The sequence below is a fragment of the Rhinoderma darwinii genome, chromosome 4, assembly GCF_050947455.1.
Source record: "Rhinoderma darwinii isolate aRhiDar2 chromosome 4, aRhiDar2.hap1, whole genome shotgun sequence".
NCBI lineage: Eukaryota > Metazoa > Chordata > Amphibia > Anura > Rhinodermatidae > Rhinoderma > Rhinoderma darwinii.
Window position 1 is genome coordinate 13,475,874 of NC_134690.1, and position 25,106 is coordinate 13,500,979.

Genomic DNA, 25,106 nt, shown 5'->3' on the forward strand with positions numbered 1-25,106 from the left:
GCTCTATACATACAGTGTAATATACAGGATATACAGGGCTCAGCTCTATACATACAGTGTAATATACAGGATATACAGGGCTCAGCTCTATACATACAGTGTAATATACAGGATATACAGCGCTCAGCTCTATACATACAGTGTAATATACAGGATATACAGCGCTCAGCTCTATACATACAGTGTAATATACAGGATATACAGGGCTCAGCTCTATACATACAGTGTAATATACAGGATATACAGCGCTCAGCTCTATACATACAGTGTAATATACAGGATATACAGCGCTCAGCTCTATACATACAGTGTAATATACAGGGCTCAGCTCTATACATACAGTGTAATATACAGGATATACAGCGCTCAGCTCTATACATACAGTGTAATATACAGCGCTCAGCTCTATACATACAGTGTAATATACAGGATATACAGGGCTCAGCTCTATACATACAGTGTAATATACAGGATATACAGCTCAGCTCTATACATACAGTGTAATATACAGGATATACAGGGCTCAGCTCTATACATACAGTGTAATATACAGGATATACAGGGCTCAGCTCTATACATACAGTGTAATATACAGGATATACAGCGCTCAGCTCTATACATACAGTGTAATATACAGGATATACAGCGCTCAGCTCTATACATACAGTGTAATATACAGGATATACAGCGCTCAGCTCTATACATACAGTGTAATATACAGGATATACAGGGCTCAGCTCTATACATACAGTGTAATATACAGGATATACAGGGCTCAGCTCTATACATACAGTGTAATATACAGGATATACAGGGCTCAGCTCTATACACACAGTGTAATATACAGGATATACAGCGCTCAGCTCTATACATACAGCGTAATATACAGGATATACAGCGCTCAGCTCTATACATACAGTGTAATATACAGGATATACAGGGCTCAGCTCTATACATACAGTGTAATATACAGGATATACAGGGCTCAGCTCTATACATACACTGTAATATACAGGATATACAGCGCTCAGCTCTATACATACAGTGTAATATACAGGATATACAGCGCTCAGCTCTACATACAGTGTAATATACAGCGCTCAGCTCTATACATACAGCGTAATATACAGGATATACAGGGCTCAGCTCTATACACAGTGTAATATACAGGATATACAGGGCTCAGCTCTATACATACAGTGTAATATACAGGATATACAGCGCTCAGCTCTATACATACAGTGTAATATACAGGATATACAGGGCTCAGCTCTATACATACAGTGTAATATACAGGATATACAGGGCTCAGCTCTATACATACAGTGTAATATACAGGATATACAGGGCTCAGCTCTATACATACAGCGTAATATACAGGATATACAGCGCTCAGCTCTATACATACAGTGTGATATACAGGATATACAGGGCTCAGCTCTATACATACAGCGTAATATACAGGATATACAGCGCTCAGCTCTGTACATACAGTGTAATATACAGGATATACAGCGCTCAGCTCTATACATACAGTGTAATATACAGGATATACAGGGCTCAGCTCTATACATACAGTGTAATATACAGGATATACAGGGCTCAGCTCTATACATACAGTGTAATATACAGGATATACAGCTCAGCTCTATACATACAGTGTAATATACAGGATATACAGGGCTCAGCTCTATACATACAGTGTAATATACAGGATATACAGCGCTCAGCTCTATACATACAGTGTAATATACAGGATATACAGGGCTCAGCTCTATACATACAGTGTAATATACAGGATATACAGGGCTCAGCTCTATACATACAGTGTAATATACAGGATATACAGCGCTCAGCTCTATACATACAGTGTAATATACAGGATATACAGCGCTCAGCTCTATACATACAGCGTAATATACAGGATATACAGGGCTCAGCTCTATACATACAGTGTAATATACAGGATATACAGCGCTCAGCTCTATACATACAGTGTAATATACAGGATATACAGGGCTCAGCTCTATACATACAGTGTAATATACAGGATATACAGTGCTCAGCTCTATACATACAGTGTAATATACAGGATATACAGCGCTCAGCTCTATACATACAGTGTAATATACAGGATATACAGCGCTCAGCTCTATACATACAGTGTAATATACAGGATATACAGCGCTCAGCTCTATACATACAGTGTAATATACAGGATATACAGCGCTCAGCTCTATACATACAGTGTAATATACAGGATATACAGCGCTCAGCTCTATACATACAGTGTAATATACAGGATATACAGGGCTCAGCTCTATACATACAGTGTAATATACAGGATATACAGGGCTCAGCTCTATACATACAGTGTAATATACAGGATATACAGGGCTCAGCTCTATACATACAGTGTAATATACAGGATATACAGGGCTCAGCTCTATACATACAGTGTAATATACAGGATATACAGGGCTCAGCTCTATACATACAGTGTAATATACAGGATATACAGCGCTCAGCTCTATACATACAGTGTAATATACAGGATATACAGCGCTCAGCTCTATACATACAGTGTAATATACAGGATATACAGCGCTCAGCTCTATACATACAGTGTAATATACAGGATATACAGGGCTCAGCTCTATACATACAGTGTAATATACAGGATATACAGCGCTCAGCTCTATACATACAGTGTAATATACAGGATATACAGGGCTCCGCTCTATACATACAGCTTAATATACAGGATATACAGGGCTCAGCTCTATACATACAGTGTAATATACAGGATATACAGCGCTCAGCTCTATACATACAGTGTAATATACAGGATATACAGGGCTCAGCTCTATACATACAGTGTAATATACAGGATATACAGCGCTCAGCTCTATACATACAGTGTAATATACAGGATATACAGCGCTCAGCTCTATACATACAGTGTAATATACAGGATATACAGGGCTCAGCTCTATACATACAGTGTAATATACAGGATATACAGGGCTCAGCTCTATACATACAGTGTAATATACAGGATATACAGGGCTCAGCTCTATACATACAGTGTAATATACAGGATATACAGGGCTCAGCTCTATACATACAGTGTAATATACAGGATATACAGCGCTCAGCTCTATACATACAGTGTAATATACAGGATATACAGCGCTCAGCTCTATACATACAGTGTAATATACAGGATATACAGCGCTCAGCTCTATACATACAGTGTAATATACAGGATATACAGCGCTCAGCTCTATACATACAGTGTAATATACAGGATATACAGGGCTCAGCTCTATACATACAGTGTAATATACAGGATATACAGGGCTCAGCTCTATACATACAGTGTAATATACAGGATATACAGGGCTCAGCTCTATACATACAGTGTAATATACAGGATATACAGCTCAGCTCTATACATACAGTGTAATATACAGGATATACAGGGCTCAGCTCTATACATACAGTGTAATATACAGGATATACAGGGCTCAGCTCTATACATACAGTGTAATATACAGGATATACAGCGCTCAGCTCTATACATACAGTGTAATATACAGGATATACAGCTCAGCTCTATACATACAGTGTAATATACAGGATATACAGCGCTCAGCTCTATACATACAGTGTAATATACAGGATATACAGCGCTCAGCTCTATACATACAGTGTAATATACAGGATATACAGGGCTCCGCTCTATACATACAGTGTAATATACAGGATATACAGGGCTCAGCTCTATACATACAGTGTGATATACAGGATATACAGGGCTCAGCTCTATACATACAGTGTGATATACAGGATATACAGGGCTCAGCTCTATACATACAGTGTAATATACAGGATATACAGCGCTCAACTCTATACATACAGTGTAATATACAGGATATACAGCGCTCAGCTCTATACATACAGTGTAATATACAGGATATACAGGGCTCAGCTCTATACATACAGTGTAATATACAGGATATACAGGGCTCAGCTCTATACATACAGTGTAATATACAGGATATACAGCGCTCAGCTCTATACATACAGTGTAATATACAGGATATACAGCGCTCAGCTCTATACATACAGTGTAATATACAGGATATACAGGGCTCAGCTCTATACATACAGTGTAATATACAGGATATACAGGGCTCAGCTCTATACATACAGTGTAATATACAGGATATACAGGGCTCAGCTCTATACATACAGTGTAATATACAGGATATACAGGGCTCAGCTCTATACATACAGTGTAATATACAGGATATACAGGGCTCAGCTCTATACATACAGTGTAATATACAGGATATACAGGGCTCAGCTCTATACATACAGTGTAATATACAGGATATACAGCGCTCAGCTCTATACATACAGTGTAATATACAGGATATACAGCGCTCAGCTCTATACATACAGTGTAATATACAGGATATACAGGGCTCAGCTCTATACATACAGTGTAATATACAGGATATACAGGGCTCAGCTCTATACATACAGTGTAATATACAGGATATACAGCTCAGCTCTATACATACAGTGTAATATACAGGATATACAGCGCTCAGCTCTATACATACAGTGTAATATACAGGATATACAGGGCTCAGCTCTATACATACAGTGTAATATACAGGATATACAGGGCTCAGCTCTATACATACAGTGTAATATACAGGATATACAGGGCTCAGCTCTATACATACAGTGTAATATACAGGATATACAGCTCAGCTCTATACATACAGTGTAATATACAGGATATACAGGGCTCAGCTCTATACATACAGTGTAATATACAGGATATACAGCGCTCAGCTCTATACATACAGTGTAATATACAGGATATACAGCGCTCAGCTCTATACATACAGTGTAATATACAGGATATACAGCGCTCAGCTCTATACATACAGTGTAATATACAGGATATACAGCGCTCAGCTCTATACATACAGTGTAATATACAGGATATACAGGGCTCAGCTCTATACATACAGTGTAATATACAGGATATACAGCGCTCAGCTCTATACATACAGTGTAATATACAGGATATACAGGGCTCAGCTCTATACATACAGTGTAATATACAGGATATACAGCGCTCAGCTCTATACATACAGTGTAATATACGGGATATACAGCGCTCAGCTCTATACATACAGTGTAATATACAGGATATACAGGGCTCAGCTCTATACATACAGTGTAATATACAGGATATACAGGGCTCAGCTCTATACATACAGTGTAATATACAGGATATACAGCGCTCAGCTCTATACATACAGTGTAATATACAGGATATACAGCGCTCAGCTCTATACATACAGTGTAATATACAGGATATACAGCGCTCAGCTCTATACATACAGTGTAATATACAGGATATACAGGGCTCAGCTCTATACATACAGTGTAATATACAGGATATACAGGGCTCAGCTCTATACATACAGTGTAATATACAGGATATACAGCGCTCAGCTCTATACATACAGTGTAATATACAGGATATACAGCGCTCAGCTCTATACATACAGTGTAATATACAGGATATACAGCGCTCAGCTCTATACATACAGTGTAATATACAGGATATACAGGGCTCAGCTCTATACATACAGTGTAATATACAGGATATACAGCTCAGCTCTATACATACAGTGTAATATACAGGATATACAGCGCTCAGCTCTATACATACAGTGTAATATACAGGATATACAGCGCTCAGCTCTATACATACAGTGTAATATACAGGATATACAGGGCTCAGCTCTATACATACAGTGTAATATACAGGATATACAGCGCTCAGCTCTATACATACAGTGTAATATACAGGATATACAGCGCTCAGCTCTATACATACAGTGTAATATACAGGATATACAGCGCTCAGCTCTACATACAGTGTAATATACAGGATATACAGCGCTCAGCTCTATACATACAGTGTAATATACAGGATATACAGGGCTCAGCTCTATACATACAGTGTAATATACAGGATATACAGGGCTCAGCTCTATACATACAGTGTAATATACAGGATATACAGCGCTCAGCTCTATACATACAGTGTAATATACAGGATATACAGGGCTCAGCTCTATACATACAGCGTAATATACAGGATATACAGGGCTCAGCTCTATACACAGTGTAATATACAGGATATACAGGGCTCAGCTCTATACATACAGTGTAATATACAGGATATACAGCGCTCAGCTCTACATACAGCGTACGATACAGGATATACAGCGCTCAGCTCTATACATACAGTGTAATATACAGGATATACAGGGCTCAGCTCTATACATACAGTGTAATATACAGGATATACAGGGCTCAGCTCTATACATACAGTGTAATATACAGGATATACAGCGCTCAGCTCTATACATACAGTGTAATATACAGGATATACAGGGCTCAGCTCTATACATACAGTGTAATATACAGGATATACAGCGCTCAGCTCTATACATACAGTGTAATATACAGGATATACAGCGCTCAGCTCTATACATACAGCTTAATATACAGGATATACAGGGCTCAGCTCTATACATACAGTGTAATATACAGGATATACAGCGCTCAGCTCTATACATACAGTGTAATATACAGGATATACAGCGCTCAGCTCTATACATACAGTGTAATATACATGATATACATACAGTGTAATATACAGGATATACAGCGCTCAGCTCTACATACAGTGTAATATACAGGATATACAGCGCTCAGCTCTATACATACAGTGTAATATACAGGATATACAGGGCTCAGCTCTATACATACAGTGTAATATACAGGATATACAGGGCTCAGCTCTATACATACAGTGTAATATACAGGATATACAGGGCTCAGCTCTATACATACAGTGTAATATACAGGATATACAGGGCTCAGCTCTATACATACAGTGTAATATACAGGATATACAGGGCTCAGCTCTATACATACAGTGTAATATACAGGATATACAGCGCTCAACTCTATACATACAGTGTAATATACAGGATATACAGCGCTCAGCTCTACATACAGTGTAATATACAGGATATACAGGGCTCAGCTCTATACATACAGTGTAATATACAGGATATACAGCGCTCAGCTCTATACATACAGTGTAATATACAGGATATACAGGGCTCAGCTCTATACATACAGTGTAATATACAGGATATACAGCGCTCAGCTCTATACATACAGTGTAATATACAGGATATACAGCGCTCAGCTCTATACATACAGTGTAATATACAGGATATACAGGGCTCAGCTCTATACATACAGTGTAATATACAGGATATACAGGGCTCAGCTCTATACATACAGTGTAATATACAGGATATACAGGGCTCAGCTCTATACATACAGTGTAATATACAGGATATACAGCGCTCAGCTCTACATACAGCGTACAATACAGGATATATAGGGCTCAGCTCTATACATACAGTGTAATATACAGGATATACAGGGCTCAGCTCTATACATACAGTGTAATATACAGGATATACAGCGCTCAGCTCTATACATACAGTGTAATATACAGGATATACAGCGCTCAGCTCTATACATACAGTGTAATATACAGGATATACAGCGCTCGGCTCTATACATACAGTGTAATATACAGGATATACGGCGCTCGGCTCTATACATACAGTGTAATATACAGGATATACAGGGCTCAGCTCTATACATACAGTGTAATATACAGGATATACAGCGCTCAGCTCTATACATACAGTGTAATATACAGGATATACAGCGCTCAGCTCTATACATACAGTGTAATATACAGGATATACAGCGCTCAGCTCTATACATACAGTGTAATATACAGGATATACGGCGCTCGGCTCTATACATACAGTGTAATATACAGGATATACAGGGCTCAGCTCTATACATACAGTGTAATATACAGGATATACAGCGCTCAGCTCTACATACAGCGTACGATACAGGATATATAGGGCTATGATCTCTATATACACTATATAGCTTGACATATGTTTCATACATCTGTCTCTATAGGTTGGTGCTGTACACCCGCACACCGCCGTTCTCTTCTTCGGTCATTCTATACGTTTTCTGCCTCTAACGCAGCGATGGAGACCAACTTACAGAAGAGAAAAGAGAACCGCAAGGCGCTGCGCATCAAAGTCATCAGTATGGGCAACGCCGAGGTGGGAAAGGTAAGAGACGGCGGCCGAGGAACATGTCATGATCCACCCACAAGACCTCCCGTCAGTTTGGCTTGTCCAGTATGCACAACTTCTTGCTGGGATTGTAGTGCACACAGTAGGATCACAGCCGTATGATGCGGAGAACGGGGTGTCCTCATTTGATGTCGAATCCTTCCTCTCTTCCCGCACTGATCATAGAAATCAGTGCAGATTATGGAAGATACATGTGAGCGCCCCCTGGTGTCTGCTCCTTTGTACGCCTTTGAGGGGCGTTGTTTTTTTCGTTTGGTGTAACTTTATAATTCGTTTTTATTAAAAATTCCTTTTACTTTTTTAGATATCGTTTCTCTGTATTATGCAGTGACCCGCTGTCACTGAACCCGTCAGTCCCGCGGATCTGACGGGAACCGGATTTAGCTCTCCATACAGCCTCTACGTATAGAGAATACACAGCAGCGCTATCTAAAAAAAAGTTATACAATGTTTTAATAAAAACTGATTATAAAGTTACACCAAACACACTGACCGAACGGTTTATTAAAAAAATAATGCAGGAGATAAGAGGAGTGGCGCAGGTAAGACAGGTAAGTACCAATAGTACACGTATACAGCTGTTTGCCGCATATATTAGAGCCAGCAACACATTCTTCACCCATAACAGTGCACTGTGTGGCTGCAATGGGGGCACAGTGTAGCATGCACGGTTGTGGGGAGCGCTATGGCTGGCAATACTATGTGGAGCTTTGTGTGGCTTATACTATGTGGCTGGCTCTGTTATGGGAGCACAGTGTGGATTGAAATGAATGTACACAGTGACTCCACCAGCAGAATAGTGAGCACAGCTCTGGAGTAGAATACAGGATGTAACTCAGGATCAGTACAGGATAAGTAATGTAATGTATGTACACAGTGACTCCACCAGCAGAATAGTGAGCACAGCTCTGGAGTAGAATACAGGATATAACTCAGGATCAGTACAGGATAAGTAATGTATGTACACAGTGACTCCACCAGCAGAATAGTGTGTGCAGCTCTGGAGTATAATACAGGATGTAACTCAGGATCAGTACAGGATAAGTAATGTAATGTATGTACACGGTGACTCCACCAGCAGAATAGTGAGTGCAGCTCTGGAGTATAATACAGGATGTAACTCAGGATCAGTACAGGATAAGTAATGTAATATATGTACACAGTGACTCCACCAGCAGAATAGTGAGTGCAGCTCTGGAGTATAATACAGGATGTAACTCAGGATCAGTGCAGGATAAGTAATGTAATGTATGTACACAGTGACTCCACCAGCAGAATAGTGAGTGCAGCTCTGGAGTATAATACAGGATGTAACTCAGGATCAGTACAGGATAAGTAATGTAATATATGTACACAGTGACTCCACCAGCAGAATAGTGAGTGCAGCTCTGGAGTATAATACAGGATATAACTCAGGATCAGTACAGGATAAGTAATGTAATGTATGTACACAGTGACTCCACCAGCAGAATAGTGAGTGCAGCTCTGGAGTATAATACAGGATGTAACTCAGGATCAGTACAGGATAAGTAATGTAATGTAGGTACACAGTGACTCCACCAGCAGAATAGTGAGTGCAGCTCTGGAGTATAATACAGGATGTAACTCAGGATCAGTACAGGATAAGTAATGTATGTACACAGTGACTCCACCAGCAGAATAGTGTGTACAGCTCTGGTGTATAATACAGGATGTAACTCAGGACCAGTACAGGATAAGTAATGTAATGTTTGTACACAGTGACTCCACCAGCAGAATAGTGAGTGCAGCTCTGGAGTATAATACAGGATGTAACTCAGGATCAGTACAGGATAAGTAATGTATGTACACAGTGACTTCACTAGGAGAATAGTGAGTGCAGCTCTGGAGTATAATACAGGCTGTAACTCAGGATCAGTACAGGATAAGTAATGTAATGTATGTACACAGTGACTCCACCAGCAGAATAGTGAGTGCGGCTCTGGAGTATAATACAGGATGTAACTCAGGATCAGTACAGGATAAGTAATGTATGTACACAGTGACTTCACTAGGAGAATAGTGAGTGCAGCTCTGGAGTATAATACAGGATGTAATTCAGGATCAGTAAAGGATAAGTAATGTAATATATATTTATATAAGTGGCTCGCCTGTAAACATATGCTGTTATTCTTGTATAATGAAAAGTTCTGCACTTTTTAACATACGTTTTAATTATTCATCAGTTTCAAGATCTGTGCTTTCTGTTAGTGAATGGAAACCTTTTTTGTTCACATTCAAAGAAGCTGAAAACCTCTCTGCTCACTGCTGAAGAGCTTGTTACAATGTTTCAGTATAGATATCACCTTATAATCCGGATGTGATCCACCCTGTATGATGATCAGTTTTGGGTGTTGTGTATGTACCTAGGAGTGACACAGAGGACTAATGTGCGTATATTTACTCCTCCCTAGAGCTGCATTATAAAGCGTTACTGCGAAAAGAGATTCGTCCCCAAATATCAGACGACTATCGGGATTGATTACGGGGTCACTAAGTAAGTATGAAATCCTCCATGACCTGTCAGTAAAGCGGGGGCTACACTCCGACCTTTTATAGGAATGAGGGAGAAAAAGTCACATGTTTTTATTACTGCAATATCTGCCTGCTCCTATATACAGCGTTATCTGCCTGCCCCTATATACTGCGATATCTGCCTTACCCTATATATTGCTATATCTGCCTGCCCTATATACTGCGATATCTGCCTGCCCCTATATACGGCGATATCTGCCTGCCCCTATATACGGCAATATCTGCCTGCTTCTATATACTGCTATATCTGCTTGTCCCTATATACGGCGATATCTGCCTGCCCCTATATACGGCAATATCTGCCTGCTTCTATATACTTATATATATGCTTGTCCCTATATACTGCGATATCTGCCTGCCCCTATATACTGCTATATCTGCCTGCCCCTATATACTGCTATATCTGCCTGCCCCTATATACTGCGATATCTGCCTGCCTCTATATACTGCTATATCTGCCTGCCCCTGTATATTGATATATCTGCCTGCCCCTATATACTGCGATATCTGCCTGCCCCTATATACTGTGATATCTGCCTGCCCCTATATACTGTGATATCTGCCTGCCCCTATATACTGCGATATCTGCCTGACCCTATATACTGCGATATCTGCCTGACCCTATATACTGCGATATCTGCCTGCCCCTATATACTGCGATATCTGCCTGCCCCTATATACTGCGATATCTGCCTGCCCCTATATACTGTGATATCTGCCTGCCCCTATATACTGCGATATCTGCCTGCCCTATATACTGCGATATCTGCCTGCCCCTATATACTGCGATATCTGCCTGCCCCTATATACTGCAATATCTGCCTGCCCCTATATACTGCGATATCTGCCTGCCCCTATATACTGCTATATCTGCCTGTCCCTATATACTGCTATATCTGCCTGCCCCTATATACTGCGATATCTGCCTGCCCCTATATACTGCTATATCTGCCTGCCCCTATATACTGCTATATCTGCCTGCCTCTATATACTGCTATATCTGCCTGCCCCTATATATTGATATATCTGCCTGCCCCTATATACTGCGATATCTGCCTGCCCCTATATACTGCGATATCTGCCTGCCCCTATATACTGTGATATCTGCCTGCCCCTATATACTGCGATATCTGCCTGCCTCTATATACTGCTATATCTGCCTGCCCCTATATACCGCTATATCTGCTTGCCCCTATATACGGTGATATCTGCCTGCCCCTATATACTGTTATATCTGCCTGCCCCTGTATACTGTTATATCTGCCTGCCCCTGTATACTGCTATATCTGCTTGCCCCTATATACTGCGATATCTGCCTGCCCCTATATACTGCTATATCTGCCTGCCCCTATATACGGCTATATCTGCCTGCCCCTATATACTGCAATATCTGACTGCCCCTATATACGGTGATATCTGCCTGCCCCTATATACTGTTATATCTGCCTGCCCCTGTATACTGTTATATCTGCCTGCCCCTGTATACTGCGATATCTGCCTGCCCCTATATACTGCTATATCTGCCTGCCCCTATATACTGCTATATCTGCCTGCCCCTATATACTGCTATATCTGCCTGCCCCTATATACTGCTATATCTGCCTGCCTCTATATACTGCTATATATGCCTGCCCCTATATATTGATATATCTGCCTGCCCCTATATACTGCGATATCTGCCTGCCCCTATATACTGCGATATCTGCCTGCCCCTATATACTGCGATATCTGCCTGCCCCTATATACTGCGATATCTGCCTGCCCCTATATACTGCGATATCTGCCTGCCCCTATATACTGCGATATCTGCCTGCCCCTATATACTGCGATATCTGCCTGCCCCTATATACTGCGATATCTGCCTGCCCCTATATACTGCGATATCTGCCTGCCCTATATACTGCGATATCTGCCTGCCCTATATACTGCGATATCTGCCTGCCCTATATACTGCGATATCTGCCTGCCCTATATACTGCGATATCTGCCTGCCCTATATACTGCGATATCTGCCTGCCCCTATATACTGCGATATCTGCCTGCCCCTATATACTGTGATATCTGCCTGCCCCTATATACTGCGATATCTGCCTGCCCCTATATACTGCGATATCTGCCTGCCCTATATACTGCGATATCTGCCTTCCCCTATATACTGCGATATCTGCCTGCCCCTATATACTGCGATATCTGCCTGCCCCTATATACTGCGATATCTGCCTGCCCCTATATACTGCGATATCTGCCTGCCCCTATATACTGCGATATCTGCCTGCCCCTATATACTGCGATATCTGCCTGCCCTATATACTGCGATATCTGCCTGCCCTATATACTGCGATATCTGCCTGCCCTATATACTGCGATATCTGCCTGCCCCTATATACAGCGATATCTGCCTGCCCCTATATACAGCGATATCTGCCTGCCCCTATATACTGCGATATCTGCCTGCCCCTATATACTGCGATATCTGCCTGCCCCTATATACTGCGATATCTGCCTGCCCTATATACTGCGATATCTGCCTGCCCCTATATACTGCGATATCTGCCTTCCCTATATACTGCGATATCTGCCTGCCCCTATATACTGCGATATCTGCCTGCCCCTATATACTGCGATATCTGCCTGCCCCTATATACTGCGATATCTGCCTGCCCCTATATACTGCGATATCTGCCTGCCCTATATACTGCGATATCTGCCTGCCCTATATACTGCGATATCTGCCTGCCCCTATATACTGCGATATCTGCCTGCCCCTATATACTGCGATATCTGTCTGCCCCTATATACTGCTATATCTGCCTGCCCCTATATACTGCTATATCTGCCTGCCCCTATATACTGCTATATCTGCCTGCCCCTATATACTGCGATATCTGCCTGCCCCTATATACTGCGATATCTGCCTGCCCCTATATACTGCGATATCTGCCTGCCCTATATACTGCGATATCTGCCTGCCCCTATATACTGTGATATCTGCCTGCCCCTATATACTGCGATATCTGCCTGCCCCTATATACTGCGATATCTGCCTGCCCCTATATACTGCGATATCTGCCTGCCCCTATATACTGCGATATCTGCCTGCCCTATATACTGCGATATCTGCCTGCCCTATATACTGCGATATCTGCCTTCCCTATATACTGCGATATCTGCCTGCCCCTATATACTGCGATATCTGCCTGCCCCTATATACTGCGATATCTGCCTGCCCCTATATACTGCGATATCTGCCTGCCCCTATATACTGCGATATCTGCCTGCCCCTATATACTGCGATATCTGTCTGCCCCTATATACTGCTATATCTGCCTGCCCCTATATACTGCTATATCTGCCTGCCCCTATATACTGCTATATCTGCCTGCCCCTATATACTGCTATATCTGCCTGCCCCTATATACTGCGATATCTGCCTGCCCCTATATACTGCGATATCTGCCTGCCCCTATATACTGCGATATCTGCCTGCCCTATATACTGCGATATCTGCCTGCCCCTATATACTGCGATATCTGCCTGCCCCTATATACAGCGATATCTGCCTGCCCGTATATACAGCGATAACCACAAGGCTCCCGAATTGCACATGTGCCCCAGAGTGCTGACAAGCCCTCCCTTCCCCCTTCTAGAATACGCACTTGCCCGGGCTCCAGTCTCCTCTCCCTCCTCTGGATATTATAAGTAGTTTCATGTGATGCTGCCACCTACTGGACAAATATGTCTCCTCTAATCCAAGTACTAGGCGGAAGGAGGGAGTGGCACAATGGACCGCAAGATTTACACCTGTGAGCCCACGTGCTGCCATCACTGATATACTGCAAAGGTGTAACAGAGATCTCCTGTATACTGGGAGCATTATGACATCATCACCGCCAATGATATGGATATTATTTACATATTGTATTGGTGTAAACATGTATTTGCAACCGGGCCCCATAACCCAGGGGAGCAGCAGGCACCCTCGCCACATCAGGCCCTGCGGGGTCCAGCATACAAGGTCCCGGTGATTGCTGGCCCTGATGTGTCTGATCATTGTCTCGTTTTCAGAGTGCAAATCAGAGAACGGGAAATCAAGGTTAATATATTCGACATGGCCGGCCACCCGTTCTTCTATGAGGTATGGTATAAGAATGTGGGGTCACTATATAATCACTGATGTACTGTCCATTAAAGGGGGTGTACAGCTTAGAAAACCCATTCCCATACACCCTACTAGGGAATTGTGAGATATGAATGGACACCGTGTAATACTTATTCTCTCCTGTGGTTGTGCTGCAGGGAAATTGTACACTTACTGCCAGGTTTCCCCACAGATCACAGCTGATCGCTGGGGGTCCTAGCAAAGGGACACTTTGTGGTCTGTTTATTGTCATTGGATCCTTCTAACAAGTGGAGCACCCCTTTAAGGACCTGTATTTTACAGCATTTCTTGTGCAGTCACCGCTTCTGCCTTCAACCCCTTAGCAACATCCGACATACAGTTCCGTCAGATGTGCGCTACCCCAAGATGGCGCAAGCTCAGCAGTAGAGGGCTGGGTGCCAGCTGTTCAAACAGATGACACCCGCCCACCACGGCCGGGATCGGAGATAACGTTAAGCCCAGGCCGTTTAACCCCTCAGATGCCACGGTAAATAGCAACCGCTGCATCTAAGCAGTTAGACAGAGGGGGGGGGGCTCCTTCTGTCCCCTGATCGCCTTGCCCCGCATTGAAATCGCAGGGTACCGATCGGTTGCCATGACAGCCGGAGGCCTATTGAAAGCCTCCTGGTCCGCCATCAGTGCCCTACTATTAAGTCTTTCCGGAGGCAAGGTTTAATAATAGAGCACAGATAAAGTCTAGAGTATCGGATCAGCGCTCCAACGATTGCCTGGTGAAATGAAATAACTAATAGTTTAAAAAAAACTCACACTTCCCATTTTCTTAGGCCTAAAAAAAAAAGTGACGTGTAAAGCGTTAACAACGCAAGCGCTTTTTAAAGGACAAGTATTTTTGACGCGTTTTTGGGCGCGTAATTACGACTCCCGTTGACTATGGGAATTAGGCGTGTTTTCGGCACGTTTTACGCTACAAGAATTGACCAGATGCTCAATCGACGGAAATATAAAGCTCTGGCTGTCAGAATCTGTAATGAGATCCGACCAGATCGGCTAACCTGCCTGCTGATGGTTTCCATGTATCGGCATATTTATTTGAACATGAACTGATAAAAAAGCTTAAAAGTTCACGAAATATTAGAATCTCTTTTTGAAAAAGAAGTGGGATTCCCGTGTCAATCACTAGAAGCTCCTCCCATTTTTCTCAAAGAGCTTCCACAGCAGCTGTGGCCATATACAATACACATACTGCTGCAGAAGATCTTGGAGCTCCCCGTCTATCAATCACGGATTAGCATGAAGCTTCCCATCACTTTTCCTAGAGTTCTCGTCCGCAGCTGGGAATGTCTGTTGCCCCAGCTGCTGCGGAATCTCTTGAGTAACATGAAGAGGGACAGAATCCAGGAAGAGTAGCAAAGACCGTGGAAGGAGTAGGTGACAGATGGCGGGGTGGGGGCATGAGTTGGAGCTGTAGCTGCGGTTTTGCGCCTTTACGTTCCCTCCTGCGCTTCTTCCCACCCGCCAAGGTCCGGAACGAGTTCTACAAGGACACGCAGGGGGTGATCCTGGTGTACGACGTCTGTCAGAAGGAGACCTTCGAGAGTCTGGACGCCTGGATATCCGAGATGAAGCAGGAGCTGGGCCCGCAGGGGAACATCGAGAATATCGTCTTTGCGGTCTGTGCAAACAAGGTGCGTGCGGCGCGATCCCATAACATTGGGTTGTTCATCTCCCCTGCAGTGTACTGCCGAGGCTGCGCGATATCCGACCACAGACGTCATGTAGCAGAGTCAGGGGTTGGGGGGTTTATACTCCTCTATGTACACAGCGCCCCCATAAGGTCACTATGTGTCACTTTACAGATTGACTGCACTAAACATCGGTGTGTGGACGAGAGTGAAGGGCGACTCTGGGCGGAGAGCAGGGGGTTCCTGTACTACGAAACGTCAGCGCAAAGCGGAGAAGGAATCAACGAGACGTTCCAGGTAATGACTCCATCATCTAACCTAGTGGCAATCTTGTGATGTGTTACATAGGACTGCAGGTAACATCTACTACATTATGAGTACTCGGAGAGTTATCACTGTGTTATCTGTGGTGTTACATAGGACTGCAGGTAACACCACTACATTATCTGTACTCAGAGAGTTATCACTGTTATCTGCGGTGTTACATAGGACTGCAGGTGACACTGCTACATTATCTGTAATCAGAGAGCTATCATTGTGTTATCTGCGGTGTTACATAGGACTGCAGGTGACACTGCTACATTATCTGTAATCAGAGAGCTATCATTGTGTTATCTGTGGTGTTACATAGGACTGCAGGTAACTACTACATTATCTGTAATCAGAGAGTTCTCACTGTGTTATCTGTGGTGTTACATAGGACTGCAGGTAACATCTACTACATTATGAGTACTCTGAATGTTATCACTGTGTTATCTGTGGTGTTACATAGGACTGCAGGTAACACCACTACATTATCTGTACTCAGAGTTATCACTGTGTTATATGTGGTGTTACATAGGACTGCAGGAGACATCTACTACATTATCTGTACTCAGAGTTATCACTGTGTTATATGTGGTGTTACATAGGACTGCAGGAGACATCTACTACATTATCTGTACTCAGAGAGTTATCAGTGTTATCTGTGGTGTTACATAGGACTGCAGGAGACATCTACTACATTATCTGTACTCAGAGAGTTATCAGTGTTATCTGTGGTGTTACATAGGACTGCAGGTAACATCTACTACATTATCATTACTCAGTGTTATCACTGTGTGTTATCTGTGGTGTTACATAGGACTGCAGGTAACACTACTACATTATCTGTACTCAGAGAGTTATCACTGTGTTATCTGTGGAGTTACATAGGACTGCAGGTAACATCTACTACATTATCTGTACTCAGAGAGTTATCATTGTGTTATCTGTGGTGTTACATAGGACTGCAGGTAACACTACTACATTATCTGTACTCAGAGAGTTATCACTGTGTTATCTGTGGAGTTACATAGGACTGCAGGTAACATCTACTACATTATCTGTACTCAGAGAGTTATCATTGTGTTATCTGTGGTGTTACATAGGACTGCAGGTAACATCTACTACATTATCTGTACTCAGAGAGTTATCACTGTGTTATCTGTGGTGTTACATAGGACTGCAGGTAACATCTACTACATTATCTGTACTCAGAGAGTTATCACTGTATGTTATTTGTGGTGTTACATAGGACTGCAGGTAACACTACTGCATTATCTGTACTCAGAGAGTTCTCACTGTGTTATCTGCGGTGTTACATAGGACTGCATGTAACATCTACTACATTATCTGTACTCAGAGAGTTATCACTGTATGTTATTTGTGGTGTTACATAGGACTGCAGGTAACATCTACTACATTATCTGTACTGAGAGAGTTATCACTGTATGTTATTTGTGGTGTTACATAGGACTGCAGGTAACACTACTACATTATCTGTAGTCAGAGAGTTATCACTGTGTGTTATCTATGGTGTTACATAGGACTGCAGGTTACATCCACTACATTATCTGTACTCAGAGTTATTTATCACTGTGTGTTATCTGTGGTGTTACATAGGACTGCAGGTAACACTACTACATTATCTGTACTCAGAGAGTTATCATTGTGTTATCTGTGGTGTTACATAGGACTGCAGGTAACACCACTACATTATCTGTACTCAGAGAGTTATCATTGTGTTATCTGTGGTGTTACATAGGACTGCAGGTAACATCTACTACATTATCTGTACTCAGAGAGTTATCACTGTTATCTGTGGTGTTACATAGGACTGCAGGTAACATCTACTACATTATCTGTACTGAGAGAGTTATCACTGTGTTATCTGTGGTGTTACATAGGACTGCAGGTAACACTACTACATTATCTGTACTCAGAGAGTTATCACTGTGTTATCTGTGGTGTTACATAGGACTGCAGGTATAATCTACTACATTATCTGTGCTCAGAGAGTTATCACTGTGTTATCTGTGGTGTTACATAGGACTGCAGGTAACATCTACATTATCTGTAATCAGAGATTTATCACTGTGTTATCTGTGGTGTTACATAGGACTGCAGGTAACATCTGCTACATTATCTGTAATCAGAGAGTTATCACTGTGTTATCTGTGGTGTTACATAGGACTGCAGGTAACACTACTACATTATCTGTACTCAGAGAATTATCACTGTGTTATCTGTGGTGTTACATAGGACTGCAGGTAACACTACTACATTATCTGTAATCAGAGAGTTATCACTGTGTTATCTGTGGTGTTACATAGGACTGCAGGTAATATCTACTACATTATCTGTACTCAGAGAGTTATCACTGTGTTATCTGTGATGTTACATAGGACTGCAGGTAACACTACTACATTATCTGTACTCAGAGAGTTATCACTGTGTTATCTGTGGTGTTACATAGGACTGCAGGTATAATCTACTACATTATCTGTACTCAGAGAGTTATCACTGTGTTATCTGTGGTGTTACATAGGACTGCAGGTAACACTACTACATTATCTGTACTCAGAGAGTTATCACTGTGTTATCTGTGGTGTTACATAGGACTGCAGGTAACACTACTACATGATCTTCTCTTCTCAGGCCTTTTACTCGGCTATTGTGGATTTATGTGACAATGGGGGTAAGAAACCGGTGTCCTCCATTAACATCGGGTTCACCAAAGAACAGGCAGATTCTATTCGCCGGATTCGTAACAGCAAGGACAGCTGGGACATGTTGGGGGTGAAGCCCGGGGCCACCAGGTAAACAGAGGCGGCACCTCGTACTGTCCTGAATATATATGACCGTGCAGAGTGACAGTGGCCGGGTGACCTGTATAATCTCCTGTCTACTATAAGCTTATAAACACGTACGGGTCACGTCTATGATGTCATCAGTGAGCAGAATTATAAGAGACTAGACCCCGATTCAGGCTGAGCATAGAGCGAACGGGGCGGGGGGGTTATATGACCGCGCAGTCCTCTCTATCCCTACCTATTAACCCCTTCACTACTCCAGACCACCAGGAATTATCTATTAACCTTTTCAGTGCTCTAGACCACCAGGGATTTGACTATTAACCCTTTTCTGTAGACCACCAGGGATTTGACTATTAACCCTTTTCTGTAGACCACCAGGGATTTGACTTTTAACTGCTTCACTGCCATAGACCACTAGGAATGCCAACATTAACCCCTTTAGAGCATAGTATTTAAGCACTATATAAGGGTATCCTCTTGGTACTGTATGATACTCTTATTTTGGTATTATATGGGGGTGTTATTTGGACACGGAGTGGCATTATTGTGTGAGCACTATATGGTGGTATTATGGGGGTACTGTATGGCAGTGTTATTTGGCATTGTAAGGCGATATTCTGCTATAATTATTCTGGAAACAAGTTCATATGTGACTGGGTCGTTTTGTATTCCTTTAAGACCAGCCCGGCCCCATAACTTACAGAACCATTCAAGTAGCGCTATTAGACTGCAGCCACAGATGCAACTTCCTGGTACATGAATAGAATGCTAGGACCACAGTGCAGACTGACACAGGCTGAGCAGTTGGAAAGAGCGGACTCTATTGGTGTCCGTTAGCTTAAAGTCATCATATTTATGTAATGAATAGGACTCCTTTAAATTTTTTGCAGGATTTTTTTCCCGATAGGTGGCGCTATAGCTAACCTTATATTGCCTTCTTTAATAAGTAGAAAATCGGTGTTAAATGACCCAAACATTTTCAAAATAATTTAGTTTTTATTGAGACATAAAATACAAAATACAGTTAATAGCATCAAAATGGATTAAAATATAAGTCCTCACAGTAAAGAAAGTACTAAGAGGGCTACTGGCCATAACATCTATACCATACACAAGTACATTGTAAATAAACAGCCATGGTGAGTCACATAACAAAAAAAAACAACTGTGAAATAGACCATGCAGATATACAATGGGGTAAAGAGTAGCGACGTGCCAGGAGCCCACTTACACCCAACGCGTTTCGCCACCAGGCTTAGGGGGAAAAGGATGAAGGCTCTTTGACAGGATAAGGTATATATGTCTACAAATCGTAGTTTAATTGGATTTACCTAAGGCGTGGTTGGTATGATCGTGAGAACCGGAAGTGAACTAGTTTAGGGCAGACACTCCCCATATCCAATAATTTTTTTTGTAAAAGACTAGGTAGGTGTAAAGACCACAGGGATTGGATGAGGTAAGTGTCAATCAAATCTGGCGACCGGAAGTAGGTCAACACAAAACCGAAAGTGAGCGCATTTGGGGCGCTAACTTATGTAAAAGACTCACTGAGCCTTCATTCTTTTCCCCCTAAGCCTGATGGCGAAACGCGTTGGGTGTAAGTGGGCTCCTGGCACATCGCTACTCTTTACCCCATTGTATATCTGATGGTCTTTTTTTTGTTATGTGACTCACCATGGCTGTTTATTTACAATGTACTCCTGTATGGTATAGATGTTATGGCCAGTAGCCCACTCAGTATTTTCTTTACTGTGAGGACTTATATTTTAATCCATTTTTGATGCTATTATCTGTATTTTGTAATTTTTATCATGTCTCAATAAAAACTATTTTATTTTGAAACGGTTTGGGTCATTTAAAGGGAATGCGTCGCTAGAAATTTTTTTTTTATTTTTTTTTCAGTTAAACTGTTAGTATATAAGTGATTACACATTGTTTTAATTTTTTCACAAGTCAGGAAATATTATAAATTAGATTCTAATTTATAACATTTCCATGTGCTGGTCACTAGAGGGAGCAATTCCCAAAATTGCAGCATGGTCACTGTGGTAAAGCAACCTCATTGCTTTATGATGCAAATTTGGGGTGGACACGCTCGCTCTAGTGTCCTCACACAATCGCCCCTCCCTTATTCCGGCTAGTGCCAGGAGAAAGGAGGGGGTTGAATCCTCAAACCTCCTACACTGTGTGCCGCCATTTTCTGAGCGAATGCACAGTGTAGGAGGATTAGATACAGTAGTAATCAGACAGTATAACACGAACATAATACACAAATCACATACTCAAACATAACTTACCTGCTACTGCCGCCTCCGCTCCTATTCCTTGCGCCTTCGCATATGGCCGGAAGTCGTCATCTTACTGTCCGGCCGCGGCTTCCGGTCCACATGAAAACGGCGCCGGATTTCGCTCTGCCGAAGACCTTCCTTTTGGACACCTTCCCTTTAACACTGATTTTCTGCATATGTGTTTAAACTATGACTTTTGTGTTTTTTATCATTTATTTTTATTATTATGTACCTTCTCTTTCACCTTGTAGGGAAGAAGTAAACAAAGCCTATCGCAAGCTTGCCGTTCTCCTTCACCCGGACAAATGCGTGGCTCCAGGAAGCGAAGACGCCTTCAAGGCGGTTGTGAACGCCCGAACTGCGTTGCTGAAAAACATAAAGTAGAATATATGGATCCACCCCTGAGAATCCCCTGACACGCCTAGCACCAAAGGATTGTACAGGGGGACTCTGTCGCCCCCTTGTGGACAATACACTGCCATATTTATGTTACAATATCTCAGCATGCAGACACAGTGCGGACGCTTCCGTTGTCGCTCACGGCGGTGTCCGGCGTTGTGGTGGGTTCTAGCCGTATAAGCACAAGCAGGATTCGATGCTCCGGTTTGCGTCCGTTATTTCGCTGTTGTATTCGTTGTCGTAGTCTCAGTGCTGTTTCTACTCGTGGAAGGGGCGGAGTCAGGAGAGCGAGAAAGTGATATCGATCAGATGACCTTTTTTTTTAGAAGAAACTATTTATTTGAGAGAGATGCAATAGAAAAAATATATGCATAAAGAAGGGAAATATAAAGTACCACTAGGTGGCGACGCAGAGGCCTCACTTAAAGCGACAGTGTCACTAAACACATAAAACAATGGTGCTTTATATATCAATTATTTATTTATTTTCTTTTGTTAGTTTTAACATTTACGAGATCTCTCATATGCAGATAAGTATCATATTTAAAGGGGTGACCCAGGACAACCCCCATTCATGAGGCAAAATGTGTTGATCGCCGTGGGTCTGACTATTGGGACATCTAATGATATTAGGTTCTTGACTGCGGCTGACACCGGGAACCTTAGTGGGTAGACTCTTTATGACCCCCATATGAGGAGAAAACCCTTTTTACGATAAAAGCAGATGGAAAGGCCACGCACATTTCTCCCTGTAGGGGGCGCTACTGGTTTATAGGTTATAAAAAAGGTTCATAATGACGGGTTTGCGAGGACTTTGCATGTCCTGCTGCCATGTTGTTGAGCTTTTGTGAAGTGTGACTTTGTGCATGTAACGTTTTGCTATCATGGTAGTTATAGGTCACAGAACACTGCCACCTAGCTTCCATATTTCCATGAAAAGTGACGGTGTCCGATACCACCAAGTAATAACTCAGGTGCGAATGCCCTTTAGCTTTACTTGTTTTAGCAGATCTGAAAGCACATACAATGTATTTCCTGCTATGCAAAGCACATGGTGCCAAGTCCATGCCCCCGTCTGTCTGGGCGCTGTGGATACCTGTGGGACATATATTTCTCTTAAACGGTGGCATTGGTGTCTGCTTCTCAGCATAACATCCTTTACGTAATCTCTGCTATAAACAAGTCAGATCTAGAGTTAAATTGGCAGCTATGATGTATCTGGAGCCTATCAACAAGCTGCTGTTGATGGATCTGTTATTGTATTTTTATTATATATGGCTATTTGGTATTTTAATTACATAATTGTCGTTCTGTAAATCTGCTGTAGGTTTGATTTTCTCTTTCACACCTTAATAACTCCTCAATCACTATTCATGAACAACTTAATACCCCCCATTAACACTTAATACCTTGCAGGTCTTAGATATTTATGTGTTAATAATCGAAGCAGCTAGCTTAGTTATAATTAGAAAAAATAAATATATAATGGGACCGATCAACAGAAGATCACGACATGCTTGTTGATGGTTTCCAGGTAACAGGTGAGGTTTTCTGAACTGCACAGAGTAAAGATTAACTGAAGCAGAAAGAAATCAGACGACGGATTGGACGACCCAGAAACATTATTGGTCATTTTAAAGTAACGATTTACTGGTGGAATAGCCCAAAATAACCACAGCAAAGTCATAAAACCAAGATACTGCCCCCTACTGCCTATAGTATCACAATACTGCTATGGAAATCATCAGCACAAACTTTTTGACCTGTAATGTCTTAATGGATATGTCCACTTTTTAATGCCATTTTTTAGGTAATCTACATAAAATATTAAGAATATACATTACATTACTTATCCTGTACTGATCCTGAGTTATATCCTGTATTATACTCCAGAGCTGCACTCACTATTCTGCTGGTGGAGTCACTGTGTACATACATTACATTACTTATCCTGTACTGATCCTGAGTTACATCCTGTATTATACTCCAGAGCTGCACTCACTATTCTGCTGGTGGAGTCACTGTGTACATACATTACATCACTTATCCTGTACTGATCCTGAGTTACATCCTGTATTATACTCCAGAGCTGCACTCACTATTCTGCTGCTGGAGTCACTGTGTACATACATTACATTACTTATCCTGTACTGCTCCTGAGTTACATCCTGTATTATACTCCAGAGCTGCACTCACTATTCTGCTGGTGGAGTCACTGTGTATATACATTACATTACTTATCCTGTACTGATCCTGAGTTACATCCTGTATTATACTCCAGAGCTGCACTCACTATTCTGCTGGTGGAGTCACTGTGTACATGCATTACATTACTTATCCTGTACTGCTCCTGAGTTACATCCTGTATTATACTCCAGAGCTGCACTCACTATTCTGCTGGTGGAGTCACTGTGTATATACATTACATTACTTATCCTGTACTGATCCTGAGTTACATCCTGTATTATACTCCAGAGCTGCACTCACTATTCTGCTGGTGGAGTCACTGTGTACATACATTACATTACTTATCCTGTACTGCTCCTGAGTTACATCCTGTATTATACTCCAGAGCTGCACTCACTATTCTGCTGGTGGAGTCACTGTGTATATACATTACATTACTTATCCTGTAC

General features: G+C 42.0%; 1 protein-coding gene across 1 annotated transcript in view; it reads left to right on the forward strand.

Annotated features, from left to right (window-relative positions):
* Positions 1-23,787, forward strand: part of DNAJC27 (DnaJ heat shock protein family (Hsp40) member C27) — a 31,189-nt gene extending 7,402 nt beyond the window's left edge. Inside the window, exons 2-8 of the mRNA XM_075860837.1 lie at positions 8,128-8,288; positions 10,745-10,827; positions 14,931-15,000; positions 16,506-16,670; positions 16,842-16,964; positions 19,626-19,786; positions 22,323-23,787. Of these exons, the coding sequence (XP_075716952.1) occupies positions 8,202-8,288; positions 10,745-10,827; positions 14,931-15,000; positions 16,506-16,670; positions 16,842-16,964; positions 19,626-19,786; positions 22,323-22,455 (822 nt within the window). The 5' untranslated portion in view covers positions 8,128-8,201 and the 3' untranslated portion in view covers positions 22,456-23,787. The remainder of the gene's footprint in view (positions 1-8,127; positions 8,289-10,744; positions 10,828-14,930; positions 15,001-16,505; positions 16,671-16,841; positions 16,965-19,625; positions 19,787-22,322) is intronic.
* The last annotated feature ends 1,319 nt before the right edge of the window (positions 23,788-25,106 follow it).